General features: G+C 34.2%; 1 protein-coding gene across 3 annotated transcripts; it reads left to right on the plus strand.

Annotated features, from left to right (window-relative positions):
- The first annotated feature begins 10,347 nt into the window (after positions 1 to 10,347).
- Positions 10,348 to 15,553, plus strand: LOC132171744 (homeobox-leucine zipper protein PROTODERMAL FACTOR 2). Of its 3 annotated transcripts, none has more exons than XM_059583135.2 (12): positions 10,348 to 11,139; positions 11,441 to 11,702; positions 11,794 to 11,911; positions 12,119 to 12,307; positions 12,387 to 12,833; positions 13,057 to 13,158; positions 13,238 to 13,441; positions 13,522 to 13,696; positions 13,878 to 14,149; positions 14,292 to 14,387; positions 14,476 to 14,866; positions 15,154 to 15,553. In XM_059583135.2, the coding sequence occupies exons 2-11, from the start codon at positions 11,494 to 11,496 to the stop codon at positions 14,839 to 14,841; spliced, it is 2,178 nt and encodes a 725-aa protein (XP_059439118.1). In that variant the 5' UTR covers positions 10,348 to 11,139; positions 11,441 to 11,493; the 3' UTR covers positions 14,842 to 14,866; positions 15,154 to 15,553. The 3 variants fall into 3 exon arrangements, with proteins under 3 accessions (XP_059439118.1, XP_059439119.1, XP_059439120.1); XM_059583136.2 differs by having other exon boundaries at positions 10,348 to 10,767; XM_059583137.2 differs by having other exon boundaries at positions 10,349 to 11,139; positions 12,393 to 12,833.
- Positions 15,554 to 23,618: the final 8,065 nt, after the last annotated feature.

The following is a 23,618-nucleotide window of genomic DNA, read 5'->3' on the forward strand; positions in this document are numbered from 1 at the left end:
TGCAAATTCAACCAGCCAAATATCTCTTCTTCAAGCCATTATTTTTTGAGAGGTATGTAATCAAATTTTTACGCTAATTTATTATTAAATAACAAAATGTCTAAGTACACTTTTATATTTAAATTGGTCAATATAGATTAATTTTTTATGAATATAAAAAGCAAAAATAAATTATAATTTACATTTATATATGTTTTAAACAATAATTAATTATTTATTTATTTATTTATTTATTTTATTAACTATTTATTTTATTTTTTTTAATAAATTTTTGTTAATTTTTTATTTTTTTTTAATCTTGACCCGTCTAAACTAAAATCCTGGCTCCGCCACTGGATGTGTGGATGGAACAAGTCCTGCTATGCGGCTGCCAAACTAGCGTCAGACATATATTAAAAAAATAATAAAAAAAAATTGTTATTTTTTTTTATTAGTTAAATTTCTATGAGTTAAAACCTAGGGGTGAAAGGTTAACCCTTTAGGGATGATATCACCCAAAAGGGATTCGATCATTCCAAATTTGGTGCTAATGCCTCAAATTTAGTGCTAATGCCTCAAATTTAAATTTATCTTTAATATCTCTCTTATTCAATAAAAAAAAAAAAAAAGCAAAATGTCTGAGGCTTGGCTGCCTCAATTTGGCAGCCGGAAATCTCTATTCGGATGGAAGATATGATTAATTTCCTGCTTAATTGTTCTGGTTATGCGGCAAGGGCAGCCTGCAGAGCTATGGTCAGCTGCCAATGTAACTCAGTTCAATTGGCTATGTGCGCGCCACTTCACCCAATTGAACTGAGTTTCTCAGCACTATAAACAAACGGTAGATGTCAAAATGGCAATTAGTAAATGCATACAAGATCTCACATGTACAGAAGATCTTAGTTTCAAAACTCATGACTTTGAGTTTTTCTTTTTCTTCATAATTTTAGTGGTATTACACTTCTTACAGTGATGCAGTGTACGGCAAGTAACTTAGTGATCATTTCAGGAATTACACTGAATTTACTGTGAAGAGCGTGAGTACTGAGGGAGAAGGTTCGTAGAACTGGAGGCAAGGATTGCAGTATGTCGTCACTTTGATATGCCGAGCACAGGCCACATTTGGTATTCTACTACGAAATGGTACGGAAGAGGATGAAATGGGTACAGTTTCATTTACTAAATTTTACGTTGATTTACGCACCGTTTCATTCAGGATATTTTCAAGGGTATTTGTGTACGTACATGTTATTTTCAGCATAAAATAATAGATTCCTCATTTTAAAGAAATTAAATGCTATTCCTAAGACTAAAAAAATTATCAAATTATGAAATATATAGCTCCATGTGTTTAATCATTGTACCAAACGTACAAGATCTTGAACTAGCTAGATTTTTTTTTACTTTTTTTTTTTTTTTTTTTAATTAATGACGAAAGGGCAACAAGCCCGAGAAACTAGCTAGTTGTTGTTGTGCAATGCTATATACACCATTAACCCTAAGGGGTTAGCTCAAATGGTAATGATTTTGGTCTTGATAGCATATTCATCAAGTTCAAAGTTGGAATCATCTTAATTCTTGAGTTTAAACAATTCATTGAGGTCACACTTGCCAGCGAAATCGAAGTCTTATAACTCTATCCGTGTAGAGGGACGCTTTAAATAGATCTAAAATTTGCTTGACAGGAATGAGTACACAAAGTAGCCATACCTTGAAAGAATCTCCTGTCATTAAAAAAAAAAAAAAAAATTGATATACACCGTCATTTTATCTTCAAAGTTCCTTAATTTTAATTCAATAGTACTAATTGTAAACTGAAAATTGTAATGTCCAATCTGTTCAAAACACCCAGGATATTTCTGTGGAGATCGAAAGGCAAATCTGAAATGGCTAGCTGTCAAGTAAGTTGGTAAGTAATTAATGTTTGAAATGAAGTAAAAAGTTGTATTATTTTGGACGTTTTAATTATGTTTCTCTTTCTGGCCCTCTCTTCTTCACGATCGAAGAGACATGCATTTACCAGCATTCTGCAACCAAAATGCTGAAATGGGAACATCATAAAGGGACATGCATTACCTTCACAGCTCGCCTATGGTGATCGAGGACCTGCGCGAGCGCGACAAGCCACGTGTTTTTGCATGATGGGGTACACAGTGAAAGACTTTCAGAAAAGAATTTAGTTTGATAATTGGGTGGGGGTTATAATTCTGATTATTGAATATTCCATGTTCTTCACCTTTCAACTAGCAAAAGAATTTCACACATGAAATCCCCACTTAGAGATCAATTAGTGTTAGAATATTTGTTGTTTTAAGTTTTTGAAACAATTAATAGGAATTTGTTAATGAGAAATGACAAGTGCTAGCTACATGTTCTTTTCTTTTTTAAAATAAAAAAATGAAACATGCCATATATATGTTAGATCAAAGACCAAAGTATTACTATATTTATTGGTTTGATTTAGTAGATCGAATGTAAACAAACAAGGATCCTCTCAAATTCAAATGAAATAGATCCAACTGATTTATTTTATGGTATATATTAAATTTTAGAGATTTAATTGTGTATATATGTTGTCATGCATGCTATTATTATAAATTTTTAAATAATAAACAGTTCAAATCAAACTATATAATTGTTTTTGTTTTTAATCTGAGTCGGGAATCTGAACGCATTGAAGGCCGGAGGTGAGCTTTGGTGGGTCGTGGGGTCACCTTGTAAGTGCAGTTTGCGCTCCGTTTGAAGGGCTCCTGCAGCACTGGTTCGTGGGCCAACATATATCATCTTCATCGGCAGCCATTACTACACAATGACATACAGAGTCAATTTGTCTGTGCTCGATCATGATGACTGAAATGACCAAAATGTAATTAATTAACTTGAAAAAGGAGTGGTGCACCAAACAAAATCTGTGTGATGGTGATGAGTAGTGAAGATGAGCTAGTCTGATGAAGTATAATTAATAAACAAAAGAAGAAATACAAGCTAGGTCCACTTTCTAAAAATAAAAATATATGCATGGTCATGTCGTCGATTCCTCTTCTTTACTTGCATGAATAATATTGTCAATGGTCCCTCTTTGCTCGGCCAATTCTACAGCTGAGCATGCAATCTTCACTGTTGAGAAACTTCTGCTTTAGTTTTTTCAACCACGAGAAAAATTGAAAGTAAAAGAAATTGCAGCATATATATATAAGAGTTATAAATAATGAAAATGGGTAACTTCACTTTAGATTCCTAAATTACCACCAAATTTGAAAAACTTCAAAATCTCTCAATTTAGACCCTGAACTTTCAGTTGCAATCAATTTTAACCCCCTTCATCAATTTTTGCCGTTAAAACCCTTAAAAAGACAAAATTACCCTTTAATTTTCTTTTTATTAAAAAAGAAAAAAATGAAGAAAAAAAAAAAAGGTCACAATTAAGGTGGCCCAACCGTGGGTCACCTTGTGATTTTTTTTTTGTGATTTTTTTTTTGGTTATAATATATATATATATATATATATTAATTTGAAATTAAGGGAATTTAGAATTTTATAAAAAAATTCAATGGTATAAACGTCATTGTCTCACTTTTAACGTTTACAAATTAACGAAGTGGTTCAAATTGATTGCAATTGAAAGTTCATGGGTCCAAATTGAGAGGTTTTAAAGTTTGGAGGAGGGTTTCTCAAATCGGATGGTAATTCAGGGGTTTAAAGTGAAGTTACTTCTAATAAAAATAATTTGTGTCAGTAATTTGTCCATATTTTTCTTATATTTTCCTACAAATTATCCTACTTAAATTATCAAACTATCTGGTCAAGGATTAATTCAAATCTTCTAAAAAAAATATGAGTTTTTGGGATGTTAAGACTAGTCTAAGAAATTGCTTTTGTCTTGGAAGAAGATTTTGAATCTTAGAGGTATTATTCGAGATAATATATATATTATGAATCCTAGCTATCAGCGATTTAAATATCGATTAAACGGGCCTGGGAGGGCTTGAGGGACCGCAATTACCCTAAAGTGCTCTGAAACAATCTTGTGTGGCATGCTAAAATGATTTCTCACAACTCTTTTTATTTTATGCCTTCCAATTATTTTTTTTTAAAAAAAAAATTATATATACACACCCAAGAATTTTGTGCATATGGGTTGGGTGAAGAATTTTTTTATTTTTATTTTTGGCAACTATAATTTATTCTTCTCAAACATTATTAATTAGCCGACAAGAGACGTTAGAACTGCAGCTTTGATGGATTGGTTTGGTATTTTGCTGATCTTAGATCCAACTTTGAATGTATCAAGAATTTAATTATGTATCACTACTTAAATTGATACTTGACAGGGTAACATGTTATTATATATAGGAAAAATTACAGTTTATCTCCCTAAAGTTGATAGCATTTTTTAATTCGAACATCAAAGTTTCAATTTTTGCAATTCACCCCCTCAAATTTCAAATTTTTGCAATTTGACCAATTGTACCCAAAACTTTCCATATTGCCCCTAATTTTTTTTTTTTTTTTTTTATAAAAAAAATTTAAAAAAAATTTGGGATGGCCGTAGCCACCCCTTTGGCCATTTGGCCATTTTTGCAGACCCAAATTTATTTATTTTTTCATAAAAAATAAAAATAAAAAAATAAAAATTATGGACAATATGAGAATTTTGGGATAATATTGGTTGAATTGAAAAAAATTGAAACTTTGTGGGGATGAATTGCAAAAATTAAAACTTTTGTGTTCGAATTGAAAAATGCTATCAATTTTGGAGGGGTAAACTGTAATTTTCCCTTATATATATTAACTCGAGGAATGCTTCTATGCATTCTCCATACCATCTCTCCTCTTAAATTTTTTTTATTTTTTTATTTTGAAAAAATCAAGATGTACTTGGAAGAGATGGTGGGGAGATCGATGGTGTTGAGAATGAAAAGAAGAATATCTCTATTAACTCTACCTTAAGCATATTGGTCGGTATCAAAGTATAGATGTAGGAGGGCTAGCTATCTGTTATTATGTTAGCTCTACCCAAAAAAAAAAAGGCATGCATGCACTGAAACGTACGTACTGACGATATAACGGAGTTATTAATGCTATCTCTAGTACTAATAACAACAAAATAAAATTTAAACCATATAATAATATTATTTTAATTTTATGTCTCAGAGCTCACAGTATTTTTTTTAAAAAAAAAAACAAAAAAAACACATCTCACTGCCACACTTAAATGTACACACAATTAGGGGTACCCGTTTTGTGTTAGGGTATGTATCTGGTTCGGGTTATGTTGAATGAATAACATAAGACTATAATTGCAATTCATCTTTCTCAAATATGAGTTTATAAGTGGTTATTTTTCAAGCCATATTAATCAATTTTGTCTAAAGCAAAAAAAAAATTATTGATTCACTACAAAAAAAAGGCTATTTCTTCACGTGTCAAACAGTAATATTTTTTGGCACGTCAGTAAATGCTGACGTGTTAAAAGTAGCACGTCAACAAATAATTTACTGACGTGTTAAAAGTTACACGTCAACATTTACTGACGTGTTGAAAACAACACGTCAGTATTTCCTGACGTGTCACTTTGGCACGTCAGTAAATTGGAACCAAATTTAATCTGACATCATTTTAAAATTAATAAATAATTGGTTGATTATTTACTGACGTGTCAGTATATGACACGTCAAGAAATATTGACGTGTCAAAGTAACACGTCAACATTTCTTGACGTGTCAAAGTGACACGTCAAAAAATATTGACGTGTCAAATTGACACGTCAATATTTCTTGACGTGTCTATTTGACACGTCAAGAAATTTCTTGACGTGTTACTTTGACACGTCAAGAAATATTGACGTGTCAATTTGACACGTCAATAAATATTGACGTGTCACTTTGACACGTCAATATTTCTTGACGTGTCTATTTGACACGTCAAGAAATTTCTTGACGTGTCAATTTGACACGTCAGTAAATATAATATATATATATATATATATATATATAGATAATAGGAATTCCAATTAACATTCAATAAAATTAATTTTTAGAAAACAAACACCGGCCAGTACTTTAATATATACTTTTCTTTTATAACACATACCGTAACCCATGCCATTTGAACATTCAAAACTAAAAAAAAAAAAAAAAAAAAAAAATCCCAACTGTTAGCCATGTTTTACTCGAGATACCGTATATATATATATAGCAAAACCATGCAAAAGGATATATATATAACATGGCTATTTAACGTGCATGCATGGTTCAAATTAGACTAAAGGATATATATATATATATATATAACATGCATTTTTCTCGATCTCGTTCATTTAATTATGAGATACCAAATTTGGTATTTCATTAATTAAAATAATTAAAGTAACAATATTGGTGATAGATGATATTAATTAAAGTTTTGACAAACACACACACACACACACACACACACACACACACATATATATATATATATATATATATAAATCATGCACGCTATATATCATTTAGGTTTGAGCCATGCACGTTAAAATGAAATTGTTGTTTGTAAGATTAACTGCACTATTCACGTACATAAAATAAAACCAAATACATGAGAACTCAAATGAAATACAAAAGAGGAAAACATAAATTATATTAGTATTAATATAATTAATGCTATATTAATTATAAACATATAAACATGTATATATATACATACAAAACAGAAAAATATTAATTATATTAGTATTAATATATATAATTAATACTATATAAACATATATATAAATATATATATTAATATATTCCTGACGTGCCACATAGGCACGTCAGGAAATGGTCTCCATTTTCTGACGCGCCACTTTGACGCGTCAGGAAAAAATAAAAAATAAAAAAAGTCCGCCCTTTTTTTTGAAATTTTTCTCTCTTCTTATTTTCCCTCCAACTTTTTTCCTCTTTTTATTCTTCCCTCCTCATTCATTTTCCCTACACTCTCTCTATCTCCTCTCTCCACGGCAGATGGAAAAAACACAGAAGAAGAAGAAGAGATCCAAGCAGAAGAAAAAAAGAAAAAGGAGAAGATCTAGAGTTCAATGAAGCAGAGAAAGAAAGGGATCGAGGAGAGAAGCAGAAGAAAAAAAAAAAAAAGAGAAGAGAAGAGAAGAGAAGAGAAGATGGAGAAAAGTCAGACTGGCCGGAGATAAGAAGAGAGAGAAAGAAAAAATTGAGAAAAGAAAAAAGCCCACAGTGCAGAAAAATTAATTTCTCAAGTGGTGCAGATCTGCACCGTTTCTCAAGTGGTGCAGATCTGCACCACTTGAGTGGTACCAAGTGGTGCAGAGAAATTTTCTCTGCACCGTTTCTATGATAAATTACAAAATACAAAATAATTTAAATTAATAAAAATTTTAATTGAAAAAAAAAAAGAATCCAGAAAAAAAAAAATAATTTTATATTTAATTTTTTAATTTCCTGACGTGTCAATTTTGGCACGTCAGGAAATTTAAATTATTAAAAAAATTAATTTTTCTTTTTTTAATTTTTTTCTGGATTTTTTTTTTAATTAAAAAAATTTACTGACGTGTCAAATTTGACACGTCAGAAAATTTTTTGACGTGTCAGAATTTGACACGTCAGAAAATTTTCCTGACGTGTTGGATTTAGCACGTCAGGAATTTCTGACGTGCTATATTTGGCACGTCAGGAATTTCTGACGTGTCAAATTTGGCACGTCAGAAATTCCCAATTCCTGACACCCACATTCTTCACGACTGAAACACGTCAGGATTGCCCCGTCAGGAGGGTTTACTGACGTGTCAGACAGCCTGACACGTCAGTAAACCTATGTCAATAAAAAATCCTTTTTTTGTAGTGATTGAATTACACAAAATCCATTAGAAATATTTTGATTCCCAAAAATTGCATTCATGAAAACTAATGAACACCAGTAGAATGAGTATACAAGTGCGTTTGATATTGCGATTTTATAGACAAAATATGCGATTTTAAGCCAAATCACAAAAAATTGATTGTTTGGCATTGGATTTGAAAACACATAATTTTAAAAGCTAAACTATAATTTTAAAGACTAAACTGCGATTTTGCTAATCGCTTTAACTATGTTCTTAAAAATTACGTTTTAATCCTCCAAAAAAAAAAAAAAAATTACGTTTTAAAGTCACTATTTTTAATCGCATTTTTTAAAATCGCAAACCCAAATGGACTCTGATGAATGAGTACTCAAAATACAATTTAGGTAGTTGAAGGAGAAGTGAAGTACTTATGATCAGATCATTTAGCATTATACTCCTAGAGATAAAGGAGATCGACTATATATATATGCTTGTTGGTATTATTGTTTGGGATGAAAAGAATTGGGTTAAGACATTTGGTGGTGGAAGACGATACAAAAGGTGCATTAATCAAGGCGGCCATAAACATCACCCATTGATTTCGATCGAGACTATGATTGAGGATATATATATAGAAGGACAATCTAGCTGTTTCAGCTAATGTTATTCACTGCAAAACGTTGAGAAGAATGCAAGACGGCTATTTTTTCATTAAATTATGTTTTATATTTTTTAGGATAAATTTCACTTAACCCCTTCAAACTATCACACTAATGACAATCTATCCCTCAAACTATCAATTGCGATAATTTACCCCTCAAACTACCAAAACAATGACAATGTACCTCCAATTTTAACAAAAAGACGAAATTACCCTTACTAAAATAAAAACAAAAATACTAAAAAAAAAAAAATTTCAAAATTTTAAGAGTATTTTTGTCTTATTGAAAATTCTATAGGGATAATTTCATCATTTTGCTAGCATTGGAGGGTACATTATCATTGTTTTTGTAGTTTGGGAAGTAAATTATCGTAATTGATAGTTTTTGGGGTAGATTGTCATTTGAGTGGTAGTTTGAGAGGGTTAAATAGACTTTACCCTATTTTCTGTATTCATTGTTTCTCTTGCCAGCTAGCTCTTGGGTTATATAATATAGTGTTATTTATTTAATTGACCTTTTTAATTCCTACCCAAATGTCGTCCTTTGCCAGTACAATAAAGAAGAGTTTGCAGAATTTTTTGTTGGTTGATAATTAAATTCATTCATCCAAATATATATAAGTTTGTATGTAACTAAAATCTGCTCTGCGGAATTCAAGATTGAGAACACCTCTAATAATGCCTACTACAAGGAAAGAAGAATCAGCACAAAGGGTTTCAGGTTGGGCCAGCAGGGTACTGATAGAATGGTGCATGTGTGCCATTTGATCGCTAGGCACCGTTTGAAGGACATAATTTTTCTCTAAACTGGGTTGGAAAAACTTCCTTCAACCTAGTCTATAAAATTGACATGTGTCTCTTTTTTTAATAACATGTGAGATGTATATAAGTTTTTAATATTATTTATTCTAACTTTGTCCTTATTATTAAAAAAACATGTGCATCTCATATATTCAAATGACACATGTCAATTTTATAAACTAAGTTTGAGGAAGTTTCTCCAACCCAGTTTGAAAGAAAACTCTGTCCCCATTTGATAATGCCGTTTGATCACGTGCAAGCATGCATACACAACCCCAAAACCTTCTAGAAAAGACCCACTTTTCCCTCTCCCTCTCTCTCTCTCTCTCTTGATGGTGCTAGACGACCAAATGGTCACTGAGTAATGTTAGATGTCACTCTTGTATCTCTCGTCTCTTGTGTCACTCTAAAAATGATGTGGCTTCTAAAATCACTATTAGACATCTTGTGATTGATCATTATTGAATTTTGATCAAATAGTAATTTTAAAAATCACCTCTAATAAGAATCTTGAGCTTGGTTGGAGAAAAAACTTAAAATATGATTTATATGTAATCCCCGATAGAACGATACCCTTCACCAATCGGACAATACATGTAAACCGATATATCTGCCTTTGTGCAGCGATCAAATGGTGGAGGTCAGCAAGTAAAATTTAGGGTTTTATGATTTATGAAAGTGACTAATAATATAGTAAAAATACATATTAAGAAGATTGATTTCTCGGAGAGTCCAAACTAAGAAGAAGAAGCAGAAGAAGAAAAGACCTTAATTATTTATTTTAATGGACATTCGAATTAAAAATTTAATAAAATAAAAGACCAAAACTAGGTTTTACTTTTTTTCTCTTTGGTGCAACATATGGGAAAAAATGACCGAGTTTTTGAGGCCGTGAAAATTGTTGAAAGTTCGGGGAGTTAGGAAGCCGTAGTTTCACCATGATACCCTTCTCTCTCTCTCTCTCTCTCTCTCTCTCTCTCTCTCTCTCTCTCTGTGTTTCTCTCGCAATTACACCTCCTTCCTACCATAAATGCTATTACATCCTATCAATACGCTCTGCAATAACTCCTCGCTGCCACATCCTCTCCACCTGTTTCCTTTGCTTCTTCCCCTTCTCTCACCCTCTCTTGATTTTATCTCCTCTTTTTCCTCGACCGTTTCTTTCTCTCCGTGACCCTTTTTCTCTCTCATCTGCATCGCTGCGTTCTTCTTAAACCCCTTTTTATTACAGTACAAGTACCAATCATCACACCCCAAAAAAAATTGAAAAACCCCACTCCTTCAGCCCCCAAAACCTAGCTTTCCGGTGACCCAATAGTGTCAAAAACAGATCTGATCCTTCTCTCCTCCTTCTTTCCTTACAACTTCAAAAGGGCTTTTGCGTTTCGAGCTCAAAACAGCCATAACATAAATATCTGTTTTAACCTCTATTTTCAAATTTCCGTATTTCCTTTATTTTAGCAAGAGAGAGAGAGAGAGGGGCGCGGCTTGGTTCAACGAGATCATAGTAAGCGTTATGTAATCTTTGTGTTTTTTAAGTGTTGAAATTTGCATTGTCAAAGGCCTTTCAAAAGGGTCAACTCTTTTCCTGCTACTTTTTTTGTGTCAAAATCTAGTCTTTTGGCACGTAAGAGCCCAAAGGCTGAAGACTTTTTGAAGCCCAAAACTGTAGTCATCGCCCTTTTGAAACATGTACTATTCCTATTAGCTTTTGCTCAGACTGTGCCAGAGTCTAGAGAATCTATTAATACCAAACCCACTTGCCTCTACTCTCAATACATATGATGCAAGCCCGGAAAATACTTCCGGTGAGTGAGTTGAAGGGAACATATAAGCTGCTCATCATCTCCACTCATCTTTCTGGCTAAGCAGCAATCAGGTTAGGTTTATTTCCCACCACTAATGAAGTTTTAAGCCGCACGTATATATTTGTTCCTTTCGGTTTATTTCACCATTTCTTTTTTATCATAGTTGTTAGGTTCTCTTCTTTCTCCCACTTCCTCTACTAGGTTTCTTTTTCTTTTTTCTTTTCTTTCTTTTTTTTGTTGTTGGGATTAGGGATGGGTGGTTTAATATTTCCATTTTCCACTGTACTTTAAATTTGGGTGTCTGTGCTACACACAAAGGTCTCAAATGCGTTCACATTAATAAATTAATTAAAGCTTCTCTTTCCTTGGCAGATTAAAAATCATATATATACATATATCCATTGAAACCATAGAGAGGTGCAGAAATGTTTCAGTCAAACCTGTTCGACACCCAGCATCATGTGCTGGATATGACACCCAAATCACCCGAAAATGAATTGGGAAAGATTAGAGAAGATGATTACGAGACCGAAACCATGGAAGCTCCCTCAGGCGAAGACCAAGACCCCAACCAACGTGCCAAAAGGAAGCGTTACCACCGCCATACACAGCGCCAGATTCAGGAAATGGAAAAGTAAGCATTCTCATAACTATTACAGAAAGAGAGATATGATTCACATGGTTTTTTAGTGATTTTTTTTTTAAAAAAAAAAAAAATTTCTCAGCTTCTTCAAGGAGTGCCCTCACCCAGATGACAAGCAAAGGAAAGAACTGAGCCGTGAGCTAGGGTTGGAGCCTCTTCAAGTCAAATTTTGGTTCCAAAATAAGCGTACCCAAATGAAGGTACGTAGCATATTATTTGGTCTTGATGTCTCGTAAAGACTGTATAACTTTTCCTTTCGCACAGTATCTCCCAAAAAATTTCACCTTTATTCAAAATTTTATATTTTTCAAATAACCTATTAATAGGAACGAAGTCTTAATACTCCTGTTACAAATTAAAAATAAATAAATAAAGGCTACGATTTCACACGATTTCCTCGATGGCAGGCCCAACATGAACGCCACGAGAATGCAGTTTTGAAGGCAGACAACGAAAAACTCCGTTTGGAGAACAACAGGTACAAGGAAGCCCTGAGCAATGCCACGTGCCCCAACTGCGGAGGCCCAGCAGCACTTGGTGAGATGTCATTTGACGAGCAGCATTTGAGGATCGAGAATGCTCGTCTAAGAGAAGAGGTAATTACGGAATAAGGATTATGCCTTCAGCAGCCTTGTGGGGTTGTTGCATTTTTAGTGACCGTTAATTTTTTTTTAGTTGCAGATTGATAGGATATCTGGAATTGCGGCTAAGTATGTTGGGAAGCCATTGTCATCGTATTCTCACCTTTCCCCTCTTGTACCTTCCCGTTCGCTTGGTCTTGGGGTTGGGAATTTTGGGGCGCAAACGGGGTTCGTAGGGGAGATGTATGCAGGAGGGAATGATCTTTTCAGGTCATTTTCAGGCCCCACTGAGGCTGATAAGCCAATGATTGTTGAGCTTGCTGTTGCAGCAATGGAAGAACTAATAAGAATGGCTCAGGCTGGAGACCCCTTGTGGGTTTCCAATGACAACTCAACTGAAATCCTCAACGAAGAAGAATACTTGAGGACTTTCCCTAGGGGAATAGGCCCCAAACCCTTGGGATTAAAATCAGAAGCCTCAAGAGAATCTGTGGTAGTTATCATGAATCATATTAACCTTGTTGAGATTCTCATGGACGTGGTAGGTACTTCTCCTATGATTTGATTTGATTAGGATCCGTTTGAGTTTGCGATCCAAAAAAAATACATTTTTTATAAACCCAATTAATTATTTGATAAAATTACAGTTTTAACTTTAAAATCGAAATTTAGTTTAAAATCGGACTTCTGTCTGGGAAATTACTTTGCCTTATTATGAATATATTTGAAAGATTTATTAATTAAACTGATATTGTTTTTTTCAGAAACGATGGTCAACTGTGTTCTGCGGTATCGTTTCAAGAGCAATGACTTTAGAGGTCCTATCAACCGGAGTGGCAGGGAACTATAACGGAGCCTTGCAAGTGGTATATATATAATCTAATCAGCTTAATTTCTTTGTGCCTAATTATATGTTAATTGCTAACTTTGTTATCATATATACAGATGACAGCTGAGTTCCAAGTCCCTTCACCGCTTGTTCCATCTCGTGAGAATTACTTTGTGAGGTACTGTAAACAGCATGCCGATGGAACTTGGGCGGTTGTTGATGTTTCCTTGGACAATTTACGCTCACCAACCCCACTTTCAAGTAGTCGACGAAGGCCATCTGGTTGTTTGATCCAAGAATTGCCAAATGGTTACTCAAAAGTAAGTTACACTACTAATCAGTCGATTAATTAATCTAATTAATTCTGCCATCGATCCTTAATTTCATGACGATTCTTCAGGTTGTATGGGTCGAACATGTAGAAGTGGATGACAGAGCTGTCCACAATATATACAGACCAGTTGTTAATTCTGGTCTTGCTTTTGGAGCAAAGCGTTGGGTGGCTACGTTGGATCGACAATGTGAACGTCTTGCAAGTTCAATGGCCAATAATATTCCAGCAGGAGATCTATGTGGTACAAAATTTGCAATTTTTTTTTTTTTTTTTTTTTAAGAAAATTCGTTGACCCAAATGATGTTTTTGTTAGAGAATATGTGGGCTTGTCCCACATTGCTAATGTTTATGCCGAAGTACCTTAATCTTGTGTGTTTTTTTTATTATTCCGCTGGCCTTTCTAATTCAATTGTTATTTTCAGTAATAACAAGCACAGAAGGGAGGAAGAGCATGCTGAAGCTGGCAGAAAGAATGGTGATGAGCTTTTGTACTGGTGTGGGTGCTTCGACTGCTCATGCATGGACGACACTATCAGCAACAGGTTCGGATGATGTAAGGGTGATGACCAGAAAGAGTATGGATGATCCAGGCAGGCCTCCTGGTATTGTGCTCAGCGCTGCAACTTCCTTCTGGATTCCAGTTCCAACAAAGAGAGTTTTTGATTTCCTTCGGGACGAGAACTCGCGAAGCGAGGTACGTATGTATATCAATTAATCAAATTAAACGATTAAATTCGTTAGTTTTTTACATCAGAAGTCTTGAGTTTCAATATTGGCTTCCTTCGTGAGATAAGTGATGATTTAACGATTTACTTAAAATTTAATATTGTTTGCAGTGGGATATCCTTTCTAATGGTGGCCTAGTTCAAGAAATGGCACACATAGCTAATGGTCGTGATCCAGGCAACTGTGTCTCTTTATTGCGAGTAAATGTAAGTTTTCAGACATTTCTAATAAAAACTGTGGTATCATTAATAAAAACTAATGTTGTATATATATTTATCTGAAAACAAATTGTAGAGTGCTAATTCGAGCCAGAGCAATATGCTGATACTACAAGAGAGTTGCAGTGATTCTACCGGCTCATACGTAATCTATGCTCCGGTTGATATCGTTGCCATGAATGTTGTCTTAAGCGGCGGGGATCCAGATTATGTTGCCCTTCTACCATCAGGTTTTGCTATTCTTCCTGATGGGCCTGGCCTTAATGGTGGAGGCATTCTAGAGGTTGGGTCTGGTGGCTCTCTATTGACAGTTGCATTCCAGATCTTAGTAGATTCAATTCCGACTGCAAAACTTTCTCTCGGATCTGTTGCAACAGTGAACAGTCTAATAAAATGCACAGTTGAAAGGATCAAGGCAGCTGTGATGTGTGAGACTGCATGATTTACAAGCCCTAACTCTGTATTTGGTGAGCAAAATCTTCAAACTTTGTCTTCAATTTACGTACCAGGGGCTAATGGGTTCATGCAATTGACCATTGGGTTAGCTAGATGTCTACTGGATTAATTTTTTTTTTTTTTTCTTCCCCTTTTTGCCCTGATCTTAGAATACTTGAAAGCATAAAGCTGCAAGTACAATAATAGAAGAGTAATGACTATATATATATATATATATGAATCCTCAACTATATTTCATCTTGTATCTAATGACTACAGTAGGAAAGGACCTAACTTTCTGCTCCTCTTTATGATGCAGGCAGGAAAAAAGTAGGGAAGATCAGAAGAAACGAAATTAGGAAGGTGATTTAATTTGTAGTCTAAAGCCAGGGAAACAGGGGAAGAAGTCAAGAACGCACCTTACAATATATATCCTTGCCTCGTGGTGTTTGTCTGGGGCAGAGAAGCAAAAAGATCAGCAAACCACCACCCTGCAAGGGTAATAGGTTCGGGTATTGACTTAACCTAACAGAGGTGAAAGTAAAACCAGAACTTATTAGATGGAAGAAGTCCCCCCCATTCAGCTTTTGCTGATTTTCTGTTGGGGTTAGCTAGATTAATAATAGTTTTCTTGTAGGAGTACTGGTTATTTTGTAATGTCTAATCCTTTCAAATGTGACTTCGTTAACATAAAAAATGGATTGTCTTTCCCATTTTAATAGCTTAATTTTAGAATAAATAAGCTCTTTTTCTCTGCAATTATCATATTACTATTAATTGACATCTCAACTTTAAGGGTAAATTGGTTTACTGCATGCGGCCTGCATGCTTAAAATTCATGCTGCAATTCAAGCTGAACTCTAACCCTAGCTAAAGAGTTTCTATACAGATTGCAATTCAAGCTACAAAGGCATGCATTGGATCCAAAAATCCAATAATACTATAGTACTAATCCAAGGGTGATCATTATAACATGTGAGAGTGAGAGTGTTGGAGTGGGAGTATGTGTAATATTTCTCTTATATATATATTGGTTGCCCCGAGAGAGGATGGTATATATATATATATTAATTAAGTTTATGATTAACCATTATTGAATTTTGATCAAATAGTAATTTAAAAAGTCACATCATTTTTTAAGTAATAGGAGTAATTTCTAAAATTACTCGTATGTATGAGCTATGTTGAAGCATTCCGTGCCCACTTCATGTCAGATGCAGTAAATTATGTTTCAGCACATTTAGGATGAAATCCCTAGTGACATGGGAATTAGAGGCAGGCAACAGCAATCATAACTACTGGGGAGCATTATAAACTATTACAACCTCACTTTTTTTTTTTTTTTTACGTTGTACGAAAGGGAAACTTCATCCGGTGAAACTGTATGTGGGTTGTTGAAACCAATGAATATAAAGCAAAAACTTCCCAGAGAGGACCCTGGAGTTTTGTGGTGTTCATTGCTTCTGATCACTGGCTAGTACTTATGCCGGTAGAGGAGTACTGGTTTGAGCTAGAGCTAGCATCTATGATAAGTGAGGTCATATATAGAGGCTACCAATTGAATAACATTAGCAGACACAAAATGAATTGCATTAATTCTATCTTAACTCCCTTCATTTTTTTCAATCTAAGCGCGGCATGCAGCCAGTGGGATGAGAAACATTGTCGTCCTTGAATCTTGGTCATGCGTTCATTGAATATAAAGCAAAAACTTCCCAGAGAGGACTCCTGGAGTTTTGTGGTGTTCATTGCTTCTGATCACTGGCTAGTACTTATGCCGGTAGCTGAGTACTGGTTTGAGCTAGAGCATCTATGGCGGGCGTACAGATCAGTGAGGTCATATATAGAGGCTACCAATTGAATAACATTAGCAGACACAAAATGAATTGCATTAATTCTATCTCAACTCCCTTCATTTTTTCAATCTAAGCCAGTGGACTGAGAAACATTGTCGTCCTTGAAGCTTGGTTATGTGTATCAGGCTGCCGCTGTAATATAACCAGAAATCAAGGCAAAAACAAATATGGTAGGTGACGACTATAGTCTATAGTACATGTTTGTTTCCTTATGACTTATACGTGAGTCGTGACCTATTCTTTCCTTTTTTTTTTTTTTTTTTTTTTTTGTACTACATGTTCACTCAAAATGTGGAATGAAGATTTCAACTAGTGATTACTGCTTCGTGGTTCTCAATCAATTAAGCTACCTCTTGAGCATGAGTCATAACGTATTAATTTATTTTTAAATTTTTGAAATAAATTATGATTTAATATTACGGTGTACGTATTGAAAAAAAAAAAAAAAAAAAAAAAAAAAAAAAAAAAGCCCCCCCTATAGCTACCACAATTAAAGACATCCTCTAAGAAGCCGGCCCTAACAGTCTACTGCCACATGTTGAAGGAGATGGCTGGAAACCATGTAAGATATTAACCCTAACTCTAACTCTAGATGACGTGGACGAAACTAGCTAGTTAGAATTTTAAGTGGTGGCAAAATAAAAAAAATAAAAAATAAAACTTTTTGGGTAGTAAATAATTAATTTTAGTGGATCTATCTCATAACCTAAAATTTAGAGGAGATTTTCAAAATATGGGGGGAAATTTGGGTGGTTCTGCCTAATTTCATAAAGAATTCCAACTACACAACAATTTCAAAGTTTTTGACTAAGTTGTACTAAGGTTGATTATGTTGTGATGTTTTCTTATTTTTATAAAAAATATTTACCTTACCCAAAAATGAAATATGAGATTCAGCTTTTTTTGAAGTGCCAATTTTATTTAATAAATTTAAGGAAAAGTACATTTATGATCCCCCTCTAATTAGATAAGAATCCTCTCCATTTCACTTGAAATTGAGAGTAGACACTCAATGGTCTTGATTTAATGTTGTTGTATTTAGAGTATGTTTGAGATTGCGTTTGAGAAATAGAGCTTTTAAGTCAAAAAGTGATTTTTGAGAAAAGCTTAAATAAAGCTTTTTTGCCAAAAGAGCATTTTGGTAATTTTTAGGTTTTTTTGACCCTTAAAAATGCTTTCAATTTTTTTGGTAAAGCCCACATACCCTCCTCAAACTACCACCCAATTGACAATGTTCCCCCCAAAGCTAGCAAAAAGATTAAAATGCCCCTATATATTTATCAATATGACAAAAATACCCCCAAAATTCAAAAAAAAAAATTAAAACGAAAATTTTATTAAAAAAAATCATTTTTTATTTTTTTAGATTTTTTTTAAATATGTTTTAAAAAACGAAAATTTTATTTTTTGAAACAAAAATATTTAAATTTTTTTTTAAAACGGAAATTTTTATTTAAAAATTATAAAAGAAAACATTTAAAAAAAAAAACAAACAAACAAACAAACAAAAAAACAAACGAAAAATTTTCAATTTTTATAAAAAAAAATAAAAAATAAAAAATCGAAATTTTTTAATTTTTTTTCTAATAAAAAGATTTTTTATTTTATTTTAGGTTTTTCAGAAATTTTAGTTTTTTTTAAAAAAAAAATTTACTAAAGGTAGTTTCGTCAATGAGGGGGACATTGACAATATTTTGGTAGTTTGGAGGGTACATTGTCGTAATTGAAAGTTTGGGGGGATATTGTCAATTGGGTGGTAGTTTGAGGGGGGTATGTGGACTTTACCCCAATTTTTTTTACTAAATTAGCATTTTTTTTTTCTTCAAGCGGAATTTTTGAGTCAAGCTATTTAAAAAGCACACCCAAACAGACCCATAATAGTGTAAATGATGTCGCATTATCTAAATGTTTTGAATAATGTGACAACATATTTATCATGTGGCATCATCTATACCATTAGATACAACAACATTAAATCTAAACTATAAAATAACTCATTTTCATTTCACTTGAAATAGAGATGGTCCTATTCCCTCTAATTATTAAGCAATTTGCAATGTCTCCTATCCCAATTGCTAGGATAATTGCTGTAGATCGAAAGACCTTGTCCAGCAAGATTAGACAATTTAATTAGCAATGGGATTAATTAGAAGAAGAAAAATAATTAGCAATGGGATGGGATCGGTAGACTAGACTGGTTGATGATTGTGGCTACCAACTTACGATACCACTTTTTTAGAAGACAAAGCTGTGGATTTGGATCCCCTCATATTTTATAAAATATGAGATTTTCATGTTTTAAAATTTGAGCCATTCATTTCATCTAAGGGTTTAAACAAATGTGTAAGTTTGTGTTATCGAGATAATTAATTTTAAAATATGAGATTCTCATATTTTAAAACCTAAGTCATTCATTTCATCTAACGGCTTAAACACATGCATAAGTTTGTGTTATCGAGACAAGTTGATTTGACATATTAAAAACTAAAATTAATTACCTCGGTAATACATAAACTTTTGCATTTGTTTAAACTTTAAAATGAAATGAAGGGTTTAAATTTTAGAACATGAGAATCTCATATTTTAGAAAATATGATGGAATCTCAATCCTAAAGCTGCTGTTGGTACGGCCGTGCACTGGCACCGAAATAGTTTAGGAACGGAACCATTGATTCAGTGCCACCCCAACAATATTAAGCCGGCATAGTAAAGATTACTACTAAAGAGTACTTCATTTAGATGGAACGTTGTGAATTGCAGAAAGCCATTAATTTGTGGAAGAAATTTGCCTCCGGGAGTTTTATAACTTGTCGGAATTAAGTGTATATATTATTATTATAAGGGGAAGAAGGAAAGAAAAAGCACAGTAGTCCCAACTCCCGGCTGTACCTGTCTTGTTAATAATTTAATTTTAATAATTTCTGGAGAAGACAGGATGAGCAAAAGGCTTGAGAGTGAGCAAATCATGCATTAATGGCATTGCCAGAGAATTAACACCATCTGTTTATTTGCATGCATTGTATAGCTGCTGCTCTTCGTCTTCTTCCTCTTCATCTTCCTTTCCGTCCTGTATAGTATGAAAGAGGCAGGGAAATAGATGATGGTGGTTGAAGGTACCGTTGCGCTTTTATTGAGTACGTTAGAGAAATGAATTACGGTGGTTAGGCTTTGCTTTGCTTTTACTATCCTGTTCCTGCATCTTGTGGCTTTAGTGGATAGACCAATTCTTTCTTTAATTATTGATTGAGAGAATCCGATCGAGAGGAACTTCATTTCAATTTTCAAAGTGGATCGAGGAGGAGATGAGGAATTTTATGTTGAATCTAAGGACGTGGGCGTGTCATGCACCTAATAAATATGTTGACACCACGTTTTTTCAAAAGATTTAAATGATGTACAACAACATTAAATTATGACTGTGAAATGGCTTGTCTTTATTTATAGTTCAACAGTTGATAACACCACTGAAATCTAGCGAAGTTCATTGTTGTGAATAATTGTTGTAAAGGGGGTTCGATTGTGCATTTGGGACCACTCAAATTCATCCAAAGCGAATCGCGGTTAATTACATCGTTGATGTAATTATTGTGTGCACCACGATCGCAAAGTGGGTCGCTTTTAATTATGTGTTTGAAAACATTCTCAATTATTAATTCTTTCATTTTCTCTTCTCTCTTGGGCTCCGTTTCTTAAGGTTTTTGTGGTTTAGAACTATATCAAAAATTGATTGATGTGAAGAAGAAAAAAAAAAAAAAAAAAAAAAAATTTGAAAAGTGAAAAAGTATGAATATTTGGTGTGAAAATGTGAAAAAAAATTGTTTGTAGTAATTTTTTTTATTTGAATAATTAAAAAAAAAATGATTGATGTGATATAAAAGTAAGAAGATTGAGAAAATAAAAAAGTGAGATGAATAATATCATGCCTCAAAGGCTTTTGCCTAATGTAAAGATAAACTAATTATGAAAACTGTAAATGCCTAATCACACTTGTGAGCACTCGAACTCTATTGCAAATTTGTCCAGTGTAGGCCGAGTCCGAGCCTCTTGGGAAGTCTCTCAGTGGGACTCAAATGTACCCTCGTCCGAACGGGTTGCAACCGATCGAGAGCCTCTTGGGAGGTCTCTCAGTGGCTCAATTAGTACTATTCGGTTGCAACCCGCGTTTGGACAGCATTGCAACTGAGTCATAGTCAATAGCTTCAGTTGCAACTTGAGTTCGTTCGGACGGTGTTGAGACCGAGTCGTACTGACGCAACACATGACGAGTTGGGGAATAAAAGTAAGGAAAACAACAAGAAAATTGTGACAATGAAGTCTCAATAATGTCTAGACAAGTCTCATCTCTACCGATTAAGAATGAAGAACATCGTTACATCACCTCATGCATTGTTAACTACCAACTGATTAGATAACATTAACATAATCTAAAAACAGCACACGTAACCACGAGCAGAGGAATCGATCAATCAATTTTTTGCATCACGCACAGTCTTGTCTTGGTGCCGTGCTACGTACGTAGGTTGTGACCAAGATTAATTGAACACCACCAATTACCCTTTGGCAGGGACGATCGATGCCAATATTTATGAGAAAAAACTATTTGAAATAAAATTGGTATGCTGTATATATGTGGTCCAATTTTTAAATTATTGTAAGTTTTGTATTACAGCTAACCCGTTCATGTATGTGTAAAATCAAATTTCCTTACTTAGTACATGGACCACCCGTACTTTATTCATGCATCCCATTCTATATAGTGCATGGTCCACACGAACTTATAATTTATTTATTGTTCTGGTCTAGGGTACGTAGAAGAAAATTTCCTTCTATCCAAAGTGAAAACTGAAAACCCAATAAGGGATTATATATGTATTAATGCATCTTAATTTGCTGAGATATTTGTCTTGTTCTCCGGTAGAAGATATAGAATCAAATCCTGTTTACGAAAACGAAAAAAAAAATTGTTGATACGAAATATATCCCTAAGGCCCAAACTCAAAGGCCCACTTCGAATAAGAGGCCCATGGGCCATGGCTTGCCAGGACATCAAGGCATTAAAGCCCAAAGCTCAAGAAATCCTAACACAATCACTCCATCGTATTTGACCGCACTCAAGCGTGTAGTTATGCACCATATCGAAATGGTTGCATGCAAAATCACGTACCCTTATAATCAAGGGGGTATGATCACTCTCCAAACAACCCGATCTGGGAGTTACAACCCAAATCAGAGAGTAAGCAATTGAATATCTCTCAAAATGAGTCTAAATACATAATATCCTATCTATTTAAACCTCCCATATTATCCCAAAGGATAATATCGATTTCAAACCACTCCCACGAATCAAGGGAGTCAAGTGAAAGTCCCACTAGAGTTCATTCACTTATCACAACCTCTATAAAAGGAAGAGTCATCCCATAATACAGATACGTAGGGCCGACAATTTTGACACGACACGCGAACCCGACACGGACATGACACGAAAAAATAGGTATTGGGTTTGGGCTTATCGGGTTCGGGTCGTAATCGGGTCTACCCGATTAAGACCCGGTAATTTCGTGTTTGGCAGGTCGACCCGCTAGACCCGAGTTTTTTTTTCTTCTCTTCTTCTTTCTTCTTCAGGATAAGGCAGAGCAGATCTCTGCCTCTCTCACTCGTCACTTGATCTCTGCTCGCTCTCTCTCTCTCAAGTGACAATCTCGGTCTCTCAGACTCTCCCTCTCCCTCCGTCTCGGTGTCTCCCGACTCTCCCTCTCGAGTCTCGGCTCTCTCTCTCTCAAGTCTCCCTCCTCACAGTCGCCGTCCTCACCGATATTTCCTGCCAAACAAACAAAGCTTTAGAGATTACTAGTATGGAGAATTGGAGATTTTCTACTAGTTTATAAACATAGTAAGGATGAGCACTAAACTAAATTTTCTCGCTTTGTCCCCCACCCCCTCCCCACAAAAAAAAAAAAAAAAAAAAAAAAAAAAAAAAAAAGGAAAAAGTATGGAAAGAGACCTTCTTTCTCGGTCTCTACAACTGCAATGGCGTTTCACAAAGTCACAGACCCACAAAGCCCAAACCAAAACCAAGATCCCTAATCCTCTTGCTCTTACGAGCCATAGCCCTCTTGTTCCTTTCTCTTCCCTCATTTCCATAAATGGGTTCTCTTCATATATTACAATTTTTATTTTTTATTTTTTTATTTTTTTTTAATTTTATAGTTTAGGGTTTTAAGTTTTAACGGGTCATGTCTACCCAATTAGACCCAGTTATTTTAAACGGGTAAAACGGGTCGTGTCGGGTTACCCGGCTAATTTCATGTCATAATCGTGTCAAACCCGATTACCCGTTTAGCTAAACGAGTCGTGTCTGGGTATAGGCTAATCGTGTAACGGGTACCCGCGGGTCGTAATCGGGTCGTGTCAGGTACCCATTTTGCCACCCCTACAAATACGTACGCATTTCTTACTCTTATTATTCATTTTCTTATTTTATTACTCTTGTCATAATCAAACTCTCACTCAAGCATCGAAGGTGGTCGTGGTCTGTCACTACTGATCCTTTTTAATTATTAGCAGGCTTTGAATCAAGTTGCTACTAGGGTTGATAACTGTCTCAACAAAAATAAATAAAAATATAAATATAAATATAACTATTCACCTTAAATAATTATTATTCTCTTGACAAAATACCTCATAGACAAAATACACATTGATAAAACCATCAGATCCATCGCTTTGGTTGATTTTGAGACTCCTATGTTGAGGCTCAGAGGTGAGTAAGAATTCAGTAGTGAGTAGTGGTCATTAGGTTAGAATTAATGAAAAAGTTCATGGGATTGATTTGAATTAAAGGTACGGTGTTTTTATCTCCATTGTATTTGGTGTTTTAACATGATGTATCAAATTTCTATTCAAAGCTATAAAAATGAGTTTTACACCA

This window comes from Corylus avellana, chromosome 1 (genome assembly GCF_965113065.1).
Source record: "Corylus avellana chromosome 1, dhCorAvel1.hap1.2, whole genome shotgun sequence".
Lineage (NCBI taxonomy): Eukaryota > Viridiplantae > Streptophyta > Magnoliopsida > Fagales > Betulaceae > Corylus > Corylus avellana.

What these genes read in the sequence shown, in the direction of transcription:
- LOC132171744 (XM_059583135.2), top strand. Translation starts at nt 11,494, where the DNA reads ATGTTTCAGTCAAACCTGTTCGACACCCAGCATCATGTGCTGGATATG. An exon ending in TTGAGATTCTCATGGACGTG is followed by an intron (nt 12,834 to 13,056) that starts GTAGGTACTTCT and finishes TGTTTTTTTCAG; the next exon opens with AAACGATGGTCAACTGTGTT. An exon ending in ATAACGGAGCCTTGCAAGTG is followed by an intron (nt 13,159 to 13,237) that starts GTATATATATAA and finishes TCATATATACAG; the next exon opens with ATGACAGCTGAGTTCCAAGT.